Raw genomic sequence first — 14,006 nt, 5'->3', positions numbered from 1 at the left:
GAAAACTAAAATCATATGTGCTATATAACAATCGATTTAAACATATAAACAATCAATTTTCGAGAGGGCTATGGTATATATACAAAGGAAAAAATTGTAATTTTAAACCTTAGAGGGACCTACTTATATTTTTACAAGAGTCATAATATATCTAAAGCGGAAAAAATTGTAAAAAAAAATTAAACCTTGGGGGCCATGCCCTTGGCCTCTACTAGGATCCCCCGTTGCATTTATAATTTTCTTTCCTTAACCCTCCTCTTTTATTTTCCTTTATTTTTTCCCTTTATAATTATTTACTTAAATATAGTGTAAAAGATTCGCACTTTATACAAATGTATGAGAGATACATACCTTCTCTTCAAATCAATGCATGTTTAGCTCGAGAAACGTTGGACTACTTGTTGAGTGTGAGTGCGAAATAAAGAGATGTTAGAAAAATACTTTTGAGACAAAAAAAAAAGGAGTGCTAGGCTGAAGAGAATGAATTGCAGGCAAAAAGTGAGGAAGAATGAGGGAAAGATGAGTTAAAATGGAGGTTGGAAAATATTTTAATGACATGGAAACACGGTATTATGTTATTCGTTGGAAACTATGGCTGATGTGGTACAAAAGATTTACCTAATAATTTTTTTATAATTAGGGTAAGAACAACAAATGAAACTTCATGGGCTAAAATCAATATTCTGAAAATATATATGTATCATATTAAAATATTTGCTAAAGTAAAAGGTTCATTCATACTATTATCCTTTAGATTTCAATCAATTACTACAAAGAATCAAAATAGTTGTTGGTGGGTCGTTGCTAGATCTAGATGTGGGCCAACCAGCCGAGTATTAGTATAAAATATAGATGATGAACTGGGTCTAATTATCTTCCATTAATGTTTTTTACAATGAGTTCTGTGGTCAACAACAGTGAAAATGGCGAACCCCTATAACCCCTCTTGACCAAAACGCCAACAAAAGAAAATGATGGCAGCAGCTGCTTGGAGGTCTTTATTGCCTGTAATAATGATCTCTATTTTCATGGTATACGAAGAGTGGGTCTCCTTCCCTTTTTGCAAACTCCTCCCAAGCACCACCTACAGTCCCGACAAACATGTCGAGAACGTAGATGATTCGCTGGAGGATCTTAAGGTTATGATGGTTGCCAACTTGCTCTTGCTTGGCTCCGAAGCTGGTTTTGTCAACCTCTATTTCAGAGACTATTACATGTCCAAGTTTTTCAAGGTCAATTTTTCTTTCTGTAATCCCTGTTTGCTTATATCTCATGCATTAAGTGAAAGTGATGTTAATTATTGAAATTATGATCTGGGTTCATTGAATTCTTTAGGGAAATGGGATATTTTGTTGTGAAACATGACTTGACCTTGCTGGATTGGAGGTGTGAAGTTGCCATTGATGATAAATAACATGCATTCTAGAGTAGAGATATATAGGGATTCCGAAATGCCAGTGTATTTAAGTTCTTTTTAATTTATTTCTCCTATTCTGGAAGTTGCTAAAATGCAAAAAAGAGAAGCTAGTAAAATGCTAAACCATGTTGATTAAAGACAAGGAAATAGTTCAACTCATAAGGTAATTCAAATATAGTTGTCCTATATATATGATCATACATTTCTCTAGTCACGGAATAAGCTTAGAATTCTTTTTCATTAAAACATGCTTGGTTTTTGTATTTTTATTTAAAAAATTTGAAGTTAAAGATATTGATAATCTTCGCTAATATACAATGCAGAAATCTTTTCAGAGTTTGAACCCTGATATGCTACTAGTCTTAGGTGATGTTTCTGCGAAAGGGTCAGAGTTGTCAAGAACTAAATGGTTATCGGTGCTACATCAGTTTGATAACATGTTGGGTCCATTTCTTGATCTCCCTTTACATGTTATTCTTGGTGATAGGGATGTTGGAGAGTGTAGTGGTCTTTGTTCAAACTCTGTTAATTGGATAGCTAGGAATTTTCCGGGGTTGGATTCATCGGGATGTGGTGCTTTCGAAATTAGCAATATCAGCTTTGTTTCACTTAACGCTGTTGCGTTGATTTGTGGTAACAATAAACTCCGTTTTGACGTTGAGAAGGTTATAGAAAGGGAAAGTGTGGATCTACAAATGGAAATAGAAGGCATGGATGAAGCAAACAAAATAGAAGGCATGGATGAAGCAAACAATGGGTTTGGCATGTTTAGCGAAATGTCCAATGACTTTAGGTGGAGAGTAAATGCTATGAAATCGGGTTCTGGTCCTGTCCTATTACTTCATTTTCCCTTGTATCGGTCGGGGAAGACCCATATAGCAGAAGGTAGTACTTTCAAGTCTATCATTGATCCATCGGGCAAAGTTCCAGCTTCAGCACAGGGCGAGTAAGTTTGTCTTATCACTGCATTCTATGGCTTATCATGGAATAATTCCTTAATGTTAAAAGTTGCATGTCTGCACTTCAGTTTCGGTAATTGGATGTTAAGGGTATAGTATTGAACCTGCTGTATAGTATTGAACCTGCTATATAGTATTGAACCTGCTATCTTAATATTCAGTTCCCAATGGCCAAGTAATTATAGATTGAACTGTCATCTTTCTACTACCTGGTCAATCATGGGTCAAGGCCATTTTTATTCGTGGGATCATGGGAGATCAAGGGGATGAATAATGTTGTTAAATAAAATAATTTAAGCAAAATTTTGTGCACTTCTGATATCTGGGTTAGCATGGCATTCCTTAATCATGTCAATGGAATATATGCATGTAAACTGAATTTTTACCGTGTAATATTTTGTTTTTGTTTTTATTTTCCACTTCTGCTGCAAAGCATTTTAATCAATAGTTCCAATTTTCTTTTCCTCCAGAGGCTTTTCTGGGACCGGCCCTTATGATCTATCGCAGACTGTCCCACCAAATGCTACTGAATACATTTTTCATGCTCTTAAACCCAGGTAAGCATCCACTAGAGAATCTGCAAGGAATTTTCTGTTTGCTTGTCTTTGCACTTTCTATTGTTACCTAATTGTATGTATGTCTCCTGCTATTATTTAACCTTCTTCAACTACCGATAATAATTCATTTTCCCCTTTTCTGGCATAATTGTATGCTTTGAACAAAATTGATATCTTTTAGATTGCATCTTTGGAGGATTAGATGTTGACTAACTACATTTTCAACAAATTAAGCATCACATAATAGAACTTATTGTTACCTACTGGCATCTTTGATGTTAGTTAGATATGGCTGCTGGCACAAAAGTAACATTGATGAAGTAGCTACATTATTAACTTTGGGAAGTGAAGCAAATTTGTCTTTTTGTCGAATGTCTGTTATTTCCCTTCATGTTATAGAATTTTCTATTGCTTAAAGAGAATATTTTCCAGAACTGACATGGAAGTGGATTTTATGTTGTGACATCAATTTCCGTTTCATTTTCTGTATGTAGGATTATTTTTAGTGCTCACACACAAGAATTTAGTGACCACACTCACTCAGATGGGACTCGAGAGGTAACAATTCCAGCCATGACATGGAAAGTGAGGGATGATCCGGGTTTTATTGTTGCAACCTTCCAAAGGAACAAAAGTGCAGTAAGTGTCACCTATTGCTCTGTTGCTAGGGAATCTCATATATTAATAGCCTATACTGTCGCTCTGGTTCTATTTCTATTCTTTATTATTGTATCAAATACACTAGAACCAAAAGGTTTAAGTTGATTGTTCTGGAATACTTGCCAAACATTCTATGTTGTGCATTATTCACATTAGTGTCATCTTTTAACATAGCTGGTGATTTAACATCATAATCTTATTGATGATCACTAAACTAACTATAAATATGACTAAGGCAAGCGCATCTATCGAACACTAATATAGTTATGGTGAGTAGGGAATATCATATCTACGAGGACTAAAAGTACTAGTAATTACTGTTTTTCTATTATTTAGCCGACAAATTGGAGTGATTATTTTTAATCTAAATTTACCAATCTAATTTATCTAGTAACGTAACAGAGAATAAAATAGAAAAATAATCAAAGATAACCAATGAGATAGACAATACCCAGTAAAGAATCCACCTAGACTTCATCTATTATTATGAATCTAAATTAAACATGAATTAATATCCCAAAAATATTAAAACACGAAATAAGCATACATAATTGAGAACAAGAATCAAGTATTTATCACATAAAAACAGAAATTAAATAATAACATTCATCATAGAATTCATCATAGGTTTCATCCTCCCTAGGTATCTAGATTAGTTCATAATCCTAAATAGAAATATCTCAAAGTTAGGATAACCACAAGACATAACAGAAACTCAATAAAACTTCAAAAGAAATTAAATAGAGATCTTTGATCTTGAGGGGGTTCCACTTCCGAGTTGATTTTGATGGCATTCTTTGAGTGTTTTCTTCGATCTCCTCTGATTGCCCCCTTAGGTCCTCTTTTAATTGCTATTTATAAACTTTGGAATGCTCAAAAAGCCTAAAAATTGAGTTTTTCTGCGTATTTTGGAAGCAGGGTGCAAAATCGACACGGGTTGGCACATGGGCGTGTGGCCAGCCCATGTGGCTCATACGGGCGTGTGGCTTACCCGTGTGGAAATGCCCAGGCCGTGTGGATCCTGAAAACAACTCTATTTGTCCTTTTTGGCTTGTTTTTCGCTCCTTTCGGTCTCAAATGCTCTCCTAAGAATAAAAACATGAATGTAAAGGATTATGAGCATCAAATTCACTAATTTGCATAATTAATCATCTAAAAACGCATTAAGAATGGGATTAAAATATGTTACATATTTCAGGGGTCGCTTTAAACAAAGAAATCTGCTTAGGTGCAGAATGAAAATTTGATACTAGTTCGAGTGCCATTAGTTTTTCTAATTTTGTTATCTGTATAGCTGATTGTTGTTTATGAAATTGTATTGCATTGATTTGCAAGTTATACTTGAAATTGAATGATAAAGCGCTCACGGCAATATATGTTTGGCTAGTGGTTGCGATATCCTATCTAGTGATGCCTTGGCTACTTAAATTAACTAGAGACTATTTGGCTATCAACCTGGTGAATTTGTAAGTCCCTGTAACACCTCATACCCGACTGAGAAGATTTGACCCGAATCCAGCGTGTCACATTAACCACCGATGTGACTCTTCGTTAACTCCTAACCTAACCTCCAACACACCACTTAGAGATAGCATGCGAATAAGGTGTTTAAACTTTAACAAAGCAATGGAAGTGATGCATTCATATAACACAAGGGTTTGCATGCAAAATAGATCAAAGTACATAATCATGCAAAACGATGATTGTTATATACTTAGAAACATTTACAGTTTCACATCACTTAAACCTTTCACATAACATTCAAACATAGCTCGCATACCTTAAAATCATAAGAGATCGTAGGCCAACACACAAACATGAGTTCACAGTTCAATATAGGTTCGCACAAAAACATGAATTCGCAAGATATAATAGTTCGCATACAAGGATATAAAACTTTTAAGTCCACAACAGTTCACATAACACCTAAAATTCTCATAAATCATAGTTTCACTAATTATTAGTCTTTGCAAACAAGGAAAACATGCATGCAACAAGGAATATTACACTTAAACAGGGTTCTCAGAAACATGTAAGGGTTTGCAAAGATAAGGGTATGCATGTAAATATGGTAACCATACCTAGGGTCCCTCATGTAATAAAACTATCACAATAGGGGTACGTTTGTAATCAGCATACAGTGGTTCACATGTAAATAAATTAACACCAAGAGTACACAAGTAATTTATGCAACATACGTGGTTCACAAACCACGAAAATACACATGTATGAATAACATCGATTTATTAATAATGGAAATAGAACATATGTTTCAAGACATGGTTCGCATGAATAAAATTAACTTAAAAATAAAACATACTAAATTCAACTTTAAGTAAATTGTTCAGTAATCAAATCAACGATATAAATATTGTTCTAAACAACATAATAAAGTCCCATCGCCCGTCGCTATGGTTCACCAATATTAGTGTCGACCTCGCCAATGCTATCCGTGACTTACTTGAGAAGTAAGAAAAAAGTGGGTGAGTTCATTGAGAACTCAGTGAATAATCAGAAACGTTATGCTTTAAAAATAGTGTTTGAAAACAGTAGAAACTTTAGTTTGTAAACGTTCTGCGTGCTGGGTTCGTGGGTAAGATGGCGTGACCCATTTCGCATCTTTCATCAGAAAAACATCTTTTGTGGAAACAATTTAAAAAAAAAAACGATGCTTATTAATCATTTCTTTGAAAACTTGCTTTAAAAGGGGCTCGCCTTAGGCCGCGAAGCCAGCTCGTACATAATTTTCAGAAAACTTTAAACAAGGTTTGGCTTCGGTTGCAGGACCAATTCACACGTATCAAAATCTCGAATAGAGTCAGCCTTTGGTCGCACGATTGGTTCGTCAAACAGAGTCTTTCTCTCGTTGAATATGTTTATATCCAACCTAGTTTGCAAGAGAGCACGTAGAATGAAACATATCACAGAAAACTCATATATAGAGCTAGGCTCACTGAGGAGCAAAACTTCGTCTCGTTGGATATATAAATACCCAACCTTGTTCTCAAAGGAACACGTAGAATGAAACAAAAGCTTAGTGAGTACTCACACTTTTTGGTATACCAATCAGAAAGCTCTCAAAGGAGCTCACACAAATGAGAGAGCTCGTACAAAGCTGAGCTTTCATAGGGAGCTCGCATAAAGTGAATTGAAAAACATTTGCTTATAAAAGCTTGCACGTTAATTGCCTTTAAAACACAGTTTAAAAACCGTTCTTTTCAAAACATTCTTAAAACATTGGATCGTATAGGCGCTCGCATAAAATTGTGGTTTAAAATCATCCTTTCAAAATTATACTTTTAAAATATAGTTTCGTAGCTTAAACAGAACTTTTCAAAAAACTTACTTTTGGGTTTCGAAATTAGAGATTCCTTTTTAGAAAACATTACAGTTAACATAATAAAGAACATAATCGAAATAATCTCAGACCACTCGCCGGAAACGAAGAAACTTAAATGAATTTGGCTTTACCTTTGTCCTTGTTAGAAGATGGTCTGGTTGGTTCGCAATAAACAAGAAAATTACTAACAAAGCATACAGATTTTGCACATGCAAGCGAACCTAGCTTTTGGGACGATCAATCCTAACAAGGCAGGGACTTACCCGAATTGCTATGAATAGAATCTAGAACTGAGACTTTGAAGACAGAATATTCAGTGACGAATTTCATAGAGTTAAGGGTCGTATGTATAGACTTAAGAGTGCTAGATATCTTTGGATACCCTGTTTGACTAAAAAAGTTGTTACTTGCACGTAAAGTATTCCTAAATACACTAAATCACTTTTTCTTAATTTGAGTTTGACCGTATCTTTAACCGGCAAACTGAGTTCGCCACACAAATTAGCGCACCCAACTTGCCAAACAAATTGGCAAACCCTAGCTCGCCAACACATTAATGAACCTGACTTGCAGAGAAACTAGAGAACGCCATACCATATCATTTGGAGTGCACTGCTGCCGGTGAACCCCCTTACTGAAACTCTCTTTGCGAACACCCAGCTTGCCTAACTTTGGCAAACTCTCAGTTTGCCCGACTTTTGGCCATCCCAGTTTGTCAGAACACTGACAAACCTTCACTTCGCACAACCAAAACTTCCGACCTCGATCTCGGGATGTGACAGTCCCTTCCGTCCTTGTTCAGATCATAATTCTGATATACTCTTTGTTCTCCATAATCAAGATATTAGAAATTTTTTCCTTAACCATCAAACCATCTTCATTGGGTCAGCTAAGGTGATCAGGAGGGCTAAGTTCCAAGTTCCCCATTCTCCTGTCTTCAGATTCACATTCTGGAATCCCATAAATTTGTTTCATGGGATTCAGTTTCCCATCCTTGAACTCCAACTTTGTTTGAGAGAGAGAGCAACACTGCATGCCTTCCTGCCATCCCTCCAGAGTTTTGAACTCCAACTTTGACTGTAAACCTCCTCTTCTCACTGCGTTTGGTGTCCATATTGAAACTGATACAAATCTGATAGGTTTTGGCTTCCTGTTAGTATGGTTCTGGAATACTGTTTGAAGTAGAGCTTTGTTTGGGCGATGGAGAGGAATTTGTAAAAATAGTTTGAGAAGCTGAGCCCATAGCTGAAGTTGAAAATTTTGGGCCTTTTATAGATTCTGTAGGAAGATGGTTGTGCACATTCTCATGTATGTCATTGGTGTTTTGGTGAAACTTTGTAGGTATGTGAGTAACAGGCAAATTTTCACCTGAATTGAAAAATGTATTGTAATATTGTCATTAATCAATAGTGATGGATTGCGTCTCCTAGTTTTTTGATTCAAAGGATTGGAGCTTATCCTACAATCATAACTGAGATCACCCGGGTTATGGTCACCAAAATAGATGATTTCTGCTAGTGTTAGTCCTCCAGTTTTATGTGTCAGTATTGACGTCGTCTTCACGACTCTTTTAACATAGGTCATGAGCCTCTTTAGCTTCCCTGTGAGCGGCAAGTCCAGACAACCTCTCTCGTCAGTTTGAACAACTTTTGTAACACCATCCAATCTGTTTCTTTTACTATTTTAAGTTTTTACTGCTGCTCAGTGTCCTTTGTACTTTGTCGAGAAAATGAAAGCTATTATATTGTAGTTTGGTTAAAAAGAAAGAAGAAAGCTATTAATTTAGACCCATGTTCTGTTGTTTCGAAGTTTAGATATATGGATAAAATTAATTGGGTTTAGACGTTTGATTTCATGTTTATTATTCATGTCTTGAAAATTTTCAAATCTAATCAATCAAATCATGTAGCCATTCTCTTATCCTCTTGCATGTTTCTATTGATAAAGTTGAAATTAAAGAAAGCAATCACCAAAATATTTGTAAACTAGAAATTAAGAACACGGTCAGAGTGATAGCTTAAATAGAGTGGTGATGTGAGTGATGAGTTGGGGAGGCGGCAGCTGGCTTCTAAGATTACTGCTTTAAGGTTCTGTTTTCATTCTTTTACTGCATTGCTTTGTTCCTAATAGGGAAATAGCATTGTAGGAAATAGAAAATCATCACTCATAATTTGCAAGCAAGAGAAAATTATTCTTAAAGGAGACAAAAACAGCTTTTTTTATTGGAATAGCAGGATTGTATTTCCTGGGTTTTTGATTTGTTCCTAATAGGGAAATAGCATTGTAGGGAATACAAAATCATCACTCATAATTTGCAAGCAAGAGGAAATTATTCTTAAAGGAGACAAAACAGCTTTTTTATTGGAATAGCAGGATTGTATTTCCCGGGTTTTTGAGAGCCATTTCTTTGTATCATAGGATGACTGTTATCTCAGATTCTTTGTCTTCAATGCTCAAGAGATGAGAACCTTCCTCAATGACCATCAAACCATCTTCATTGACTGTGCTAAGATGCTCGCAAGGGCTCAACTCAAATTCAACATCTGCTCTTTCCCCAGCATTCAGAATAACACTCTGGAATCCAACCAGTTGTTTTTCAGGCCTTCCATTACCAGCTTTTGCTGACCTGACAAATAGCAAAAGTGGATGCCTACCTGCCATATCACCATGGTTTTGAGCTCTAACTGTGACTGGGATTCTCTTACTGCAAAGTTCTGTTCCTAACTCTGAAACTGGTACGTGTTTGAGAGCATTTGAGTTCTCAAGCTCAGCCTTTGGAGACTTTATCTGATGGTTTAAATAGACCTTGTTTTGTGCTACAGGGAGAAATTCATAAGAATAGCTTGAGTAGCTCAGACCATAACCAAATTCAAAAACCTTTTGTCCTTGGTAGAACCTGTAAGTGCGTCCAGGATAGCCTGATGATGGTTCAGGACGCATTCTCATGTCTGTCATTGGTACTTTAACAAAACTCTGTGGATACCAAGTAACCGGTAACCTCCCTCCTGCATATAAATATGAAGCTTATAGCTTTAGTAAATTTATCTCCAGTATAAGAATGCCTTATTGGCTTTGTTAGCATACAAGCTTAATGAACGAGTATAAGAGTTCACCTGGATTGTGATCGCCAAATATAATTTCTGCTAATGCAAGACCTCCAGCTTCACCTGGATAACCAGCCCATAGAATGCTTCCAATGTGTTTATCGTTTTTGGCAAAGCTTATATCCACTGGACCTCCAGAAAGAAGCACCAAAACAACTGGATTCTTAGCTGCTCTTGCGAGTGTAGAGATCAGGTTCTGTTGCTTTGGTGAAAGAACCAAGTCTACACGATCAAGTTCTTCCCTCTCTTGGGTTTGATCCAATCCCATTACTAACACCACATATTCTGCCCCTTTTGCTACTTTCACAGCTTGGTCAGTCAAAGCATAAGAACAGTTAACTGCATTACAACCTGGGTGATACCTGATGTCTTTAACATATCTTTGCAACCCTTGCAGAGGTGTAACAGTTTTGCAAGGAATGCCTGCATAGTTGCCAAGTAGTGTTTTTGCAGAATTGGCATTAGGGCCTATTACTGCAAGAGAAGTAGTTTTTGCTTTCGAAAATGGGAGGAGTCTGTAGGTGTTTTTTAAAAGGACAATGCTGTTGCGAGCAGCCTCAAGGGCAAGATTCTGATGCTCTTGGGAACAAACTTGGTCTGGACCAATCTTACCAAAAGGCTGTTGTAGTGGATTGCCATCGAAAAGCCCCAGTCTCATTCGAACAGAGAAAAGGTTATGAAGGGCTCTATCTATTTCAGATATAGGCAATTTTCTCTTTACGACAGCTGATTTGGTGTAGTTCTTCAAATAGTTACCACAGTTGACATCCATTCCTGTGAATTCATCGATCAAAAAGTTCAGATTCATATGATGCGTCTAGCAAGAAAAGAATCAGAATGATGGAGACACTATCACAGTCTAATACATGGAAATATTTGACCATACTAGGGTCAGATACATACGGATATTCGATACTCGTACTCATAACATAGAAGAAAGCTATTCATACCAGCTTTAAGAACATCGGCCACTGCATCCTCTGGTAATTTAGCATATCCTTGTTCCTCATGAATGATGGAGACAGCATCACAGTCAGATGTTATGTACCTGATTATATTTAACCAAAGAAAACCACAAAGTCTGTTATCTGTTTGAATTATAACCTGTATTTTTGTGCTATTAACAGTCTTTGTCATTATTACCCATCGAAACCCCATTGTGCTCTGGCTGTTTTTGACAAGAGATTGTAATCTGCACAATTGGGGACTCCATTAACACGATTGTAAGCACACATTATCCCACTGGCTTTACCTTCCTCTATGCAACTCCTAAATGGAGGCATATATGTATCTGCTAAATCCTGTAAACTAACCTGAAATCCATAATAAAAAAGAGGAAGGACATAATAATTAAACGTAGCAGTCCAATAATCAATCAAACTGAAGCAAACAAACAAATATTAACCTTTGCATTAAAGACAAAACGGTTGACTCCTTTCCAGTTATCCAAATCATAAGCTGTAAAATGCTTACAACAAGCTGAAGCTTGAAGATGATGGCCAAGTTTCCCTCCTTCAAAAGTATCCCCTTGTATGCCTCTCACGAACGAGACTGCATATTTCCCAGTAACAACAGGATCCTCACCTGGTGTCTCTTGGCCTCTTCCCCACCTTGGGTCCCTAAATATGTTAATATTTGGTGCCCAAAATGTCATCCCCGTAGCTTGTCCAGCATTATATATGGCTCTAGCTTCCCTTCCAACTGCCTGCAAGCCATCATAAACACGTAAACACGAGATATTAATAAGTAGAAAAAAAAAATGAGGAAATGGTCTTTATAAATACTTGCCTGACCAATGCGGTACCAAAGATGAACATCGAAGGAAGCAGCAGTGAGAATGACTTGGGGGAAACTAGTGGCGGACTGAATGGTCCCGTTGAGACTCATACCAGTATGTAAACCGGGGAAATAGGCAACACCATGTAAGGCTTCGGACCACCATTCATACTCGGGGATGCCGAGTCTAGGAATGGGTGGAGCTGAGTTAACGAGTTGGGATATCTTCTCATCTAATGTGAGCCTGGAGATGAGATCTTGGACTCTTTGGTTGATGGGAAGTGTAGGTTTGCAGAATGGGTAAGATTTGGTTAGTGGGTGAGATGAATCGCAGGCAAATGGCGGCCGACTTGACTCTGCTAAGATAAGCACCACTGTGCTAATGTGAATGAGGACAAAGGGATATTTCAACTTCATCTTCGTTACTATTTTTTGAGCTGTGAAGTAGAGAGCAGGAAGCGTTTTTATAAGACCGACAAGGTCACCGTTTTCATTCCATCTACTCTCACTCATTTCTTACAACTTGTTTATTTTTCTAAACTTTTTTTTGAATTTTTCAGATAAAACAAAAATTTACATTAAAAAATTACTTCTTTTAATATATACTTTTATGTTTAAATATTATGAATTTTATATTATTTGAAAATTATATGCTGCTATAGGGGGTTACATGGAGGGGTGTGTAAATTTTGGGTAAAACCGAATTAATTCGGTTAACCGATCGAATTACGGTAATTGGTCAGTTAACTGAATTAATTCGGTTAGGGGTTGGTTAATAATTTTTTAGAAGTTCGGTTAACGGTTAATTCGGTTCGAAATCGGTCGGTTAACTAAATTAATCGAATTTAATAAATAATATTATAATATATAAGTATTTGGTCGGTTCGGTTAATTTTTCGGAAATATAAATTAATCGTTCGGTTAAGTTGGTTAATTTTTTTATATGTTTATACTTATTTTAACCAAAAATAAAAAAATATAAATTTCGGTTAATTCGGTTAACCGACCGAATTAACCGAAAAAGTTTGGTTCAGTGAATTTTTTTGAAAAAATTTTAGTTCGGTTAATGGTTAAGGGTTTAAAAAGGTCGACTAATTCAGTTAATGATAGTTCGGGTCGGTTGACTGATTAAACACCCCTAATTACATGAGACATAAAAGGGAATCGGATCTTTAGGATTCAATAGTTCTTTGGGAGTTTGTTCAGTATTAGAGACTGAACTTTGAAATATCTTTGAGAGCGTGTCTCTTCTATTGAAGCAGGAATTTGATAAAGTGATGATTAGTACAAATTATTAGTAAATAGTTCAGATTATTCAAGACAACAATTCAAGAAATTTTAGTTCTACTTTGGTTAGGCGTATACACCAGTTGCTGGAAAGGGCAATTCAATGTAGCATCCAACATGTGCCAAAAGAAATTATAAAGTTGTGGATTTTCTCGCCAAATTGAATCAAAATAATGAAGATAGTTTACTTTTGTTTAAACAACCTCCTTTAGAGGTTTTAGGTCTCTTTATTAATTTATAAAATTTTAAATTAATAATGGTAAAATTATATTTTGATCTCTCATAAAATTATAAAAAAATAATTTAATTTTTTAAAAATTATAAAAATATAAACTATTAAAATGATAAAATAATATTTTTATTATCGTAAAAATATATAATTTAATTCCGCATATAAAATTTGAACCAAAAATTTCTATGAAAATAAGATAGAATGTTCTAAATCCTCACTTGTCATCTTTAATATCAACTTATTTATTGATTGATGGATGTAAGAGATGATATACTAAACCAGGTAATCACTTCCACTAATTCAATCCAACTTTATCAATGATGTAGATTGGAGTGGTTTGCAGTTAGCCAATATTGGTCCACAGCTAGGGGCATCATTGTAGAGATTTTCTTTAAAATTATTTATCGTTTAATATAATAAATATTTTAAAATGATTATAAAGAAACTGATAAAAATATCTATAAGAATATTGATGTATATATTATTCTTCTATTAATAAATTTATAATTTCTCATATTTTTAATATTTTCATAAAAATAAAATAATTTAAAACTTCTATTATTTTTATTTTTTTAATTTTTATCTTTCTCCTATATTTATTTTTGAATCTAAACACACATCCACTATTAATTTTAATCTTATTGTTACATTATCCAATCTCTGCCCATTGGAAA

At 35.4% G+C, this 14,006-nt stretch overlaps 2 protein-coding genes across 2 annotated transcripts; one reads left to right on the top strand and one right to left on the bottom strand.

The window, feature by feature from the left end:
- The first annotated feature begins 851 nt into the window (after nt 1-851).
- Nucleotides 852-5,044, top strand: LOC107937550 (metallophosphoesterase 1). Its single transcript, XM_016870446.2, has 5 exons — nt 852-1,232; nt 1,741-2,363; nt 2,847-2,933; nt 3,428-3,572; nt 4,512-5,044. The coding sequence occupies exons 1-5, from the start codon at nt 972-974 to the stop codon at nt 4,680-4,682; spliced, it is 1,287 nt and encodes a 428-aa protein (XP_016725935.1). The 5' UTR covers nt 852-971; the 3' UTR covers nt 4,683-5,044.
- A 4,091-nt stretch (nt 5,045-9,135) lies between these two features.
- LOC107937548 (probable beta-D-xylosidase 7) lies at nt 9,136-12,353 on the bottom strand. Its single transcript, XM_016870444.2, has 6 exons — nt 11,826-12,353; nt 11,443-11,742; nt 11,181-11,350; nt 10,988-11,085; nt 10,047-10,811; nt 9,136-9,938 (listed from the first exon to the last, which is right to left on the bottom strand). The coding sequence occupies exons 1-6, from the start codon at nt 12,324-12,326 to the stop codon at nt 9,346-9,348; spliced, it is 2,427 nt and encodes an 808-aa protein (XP_016725933.1). The 5' UTR covers nt 12,327-12,353; the 3' UTR covers nt 9,136-9,345.
- Between the last annotated feature and the right edge of the window lie 1,653 nt (nt 12,354-14,006).

This window comes from Gossypium hirsutum, chromosome A01 (genome assembly GCF_007990345.1).
Source record: "Gossypium hirsutum isolate 1008001.06 chromosome A01, Gossypium_hirsutum_v2.1, whole genome shotgun sequence".
NCBI lineage: Eukaryota > Viridiplantae > Streptophyta > Magnoliopsida > Malvales > Malvaceae > Gossypium > Gossypium hirsutum.
The sequence above is the reverse complement of the archived record's forward strand: the minus strand, read 5'-3'. Positions and strand labels throughout refer to the sequence as shown.

Coding starts and splice junctions, on each gene's coding strand:
- LOC107937550 (XM_016870446.2), top strand. CDS start 972: ATGATGGCAGCAGCTGCTTGGAGGTCTTTATTGCCTGTAATAATGATC. Junction 1,233..1,740: donor ACATGTCCAAGTTTTTCAAG/GTCAATTTTTCT, acceptor TATACAATGCAG/AAATCTTTTCAGAGTTTGAA. Junction 2,364..2,846: donor CCAGCTTCAGCACAGGGCGA/GTAAGTTTGTCT, acceptor CTTTTCCTCCAG/AGGCTTTTCTGGGACCGGCC.
- LOC107937548 (XM_016870444.2), bottom strand. CDS start 12,326: ATGAGTGAGAGTAGATGGAATGAAAACGGTGACCTTGTCGGTCTTATA. Junction 11,743..11,825: donor TTTGGTACCGCATTGGTCAG/GCAAGTATTTAT, acceptor GATGGCTTGCAG/GCAGTTGGAAGGGAAGCTAG. Junction 11,086..11,180: donor GCACAATGGGGTTTCGATGG/GTAATAATGACA, acceptor AAATATAATCAG/GTACATAACATCTGACTGTG.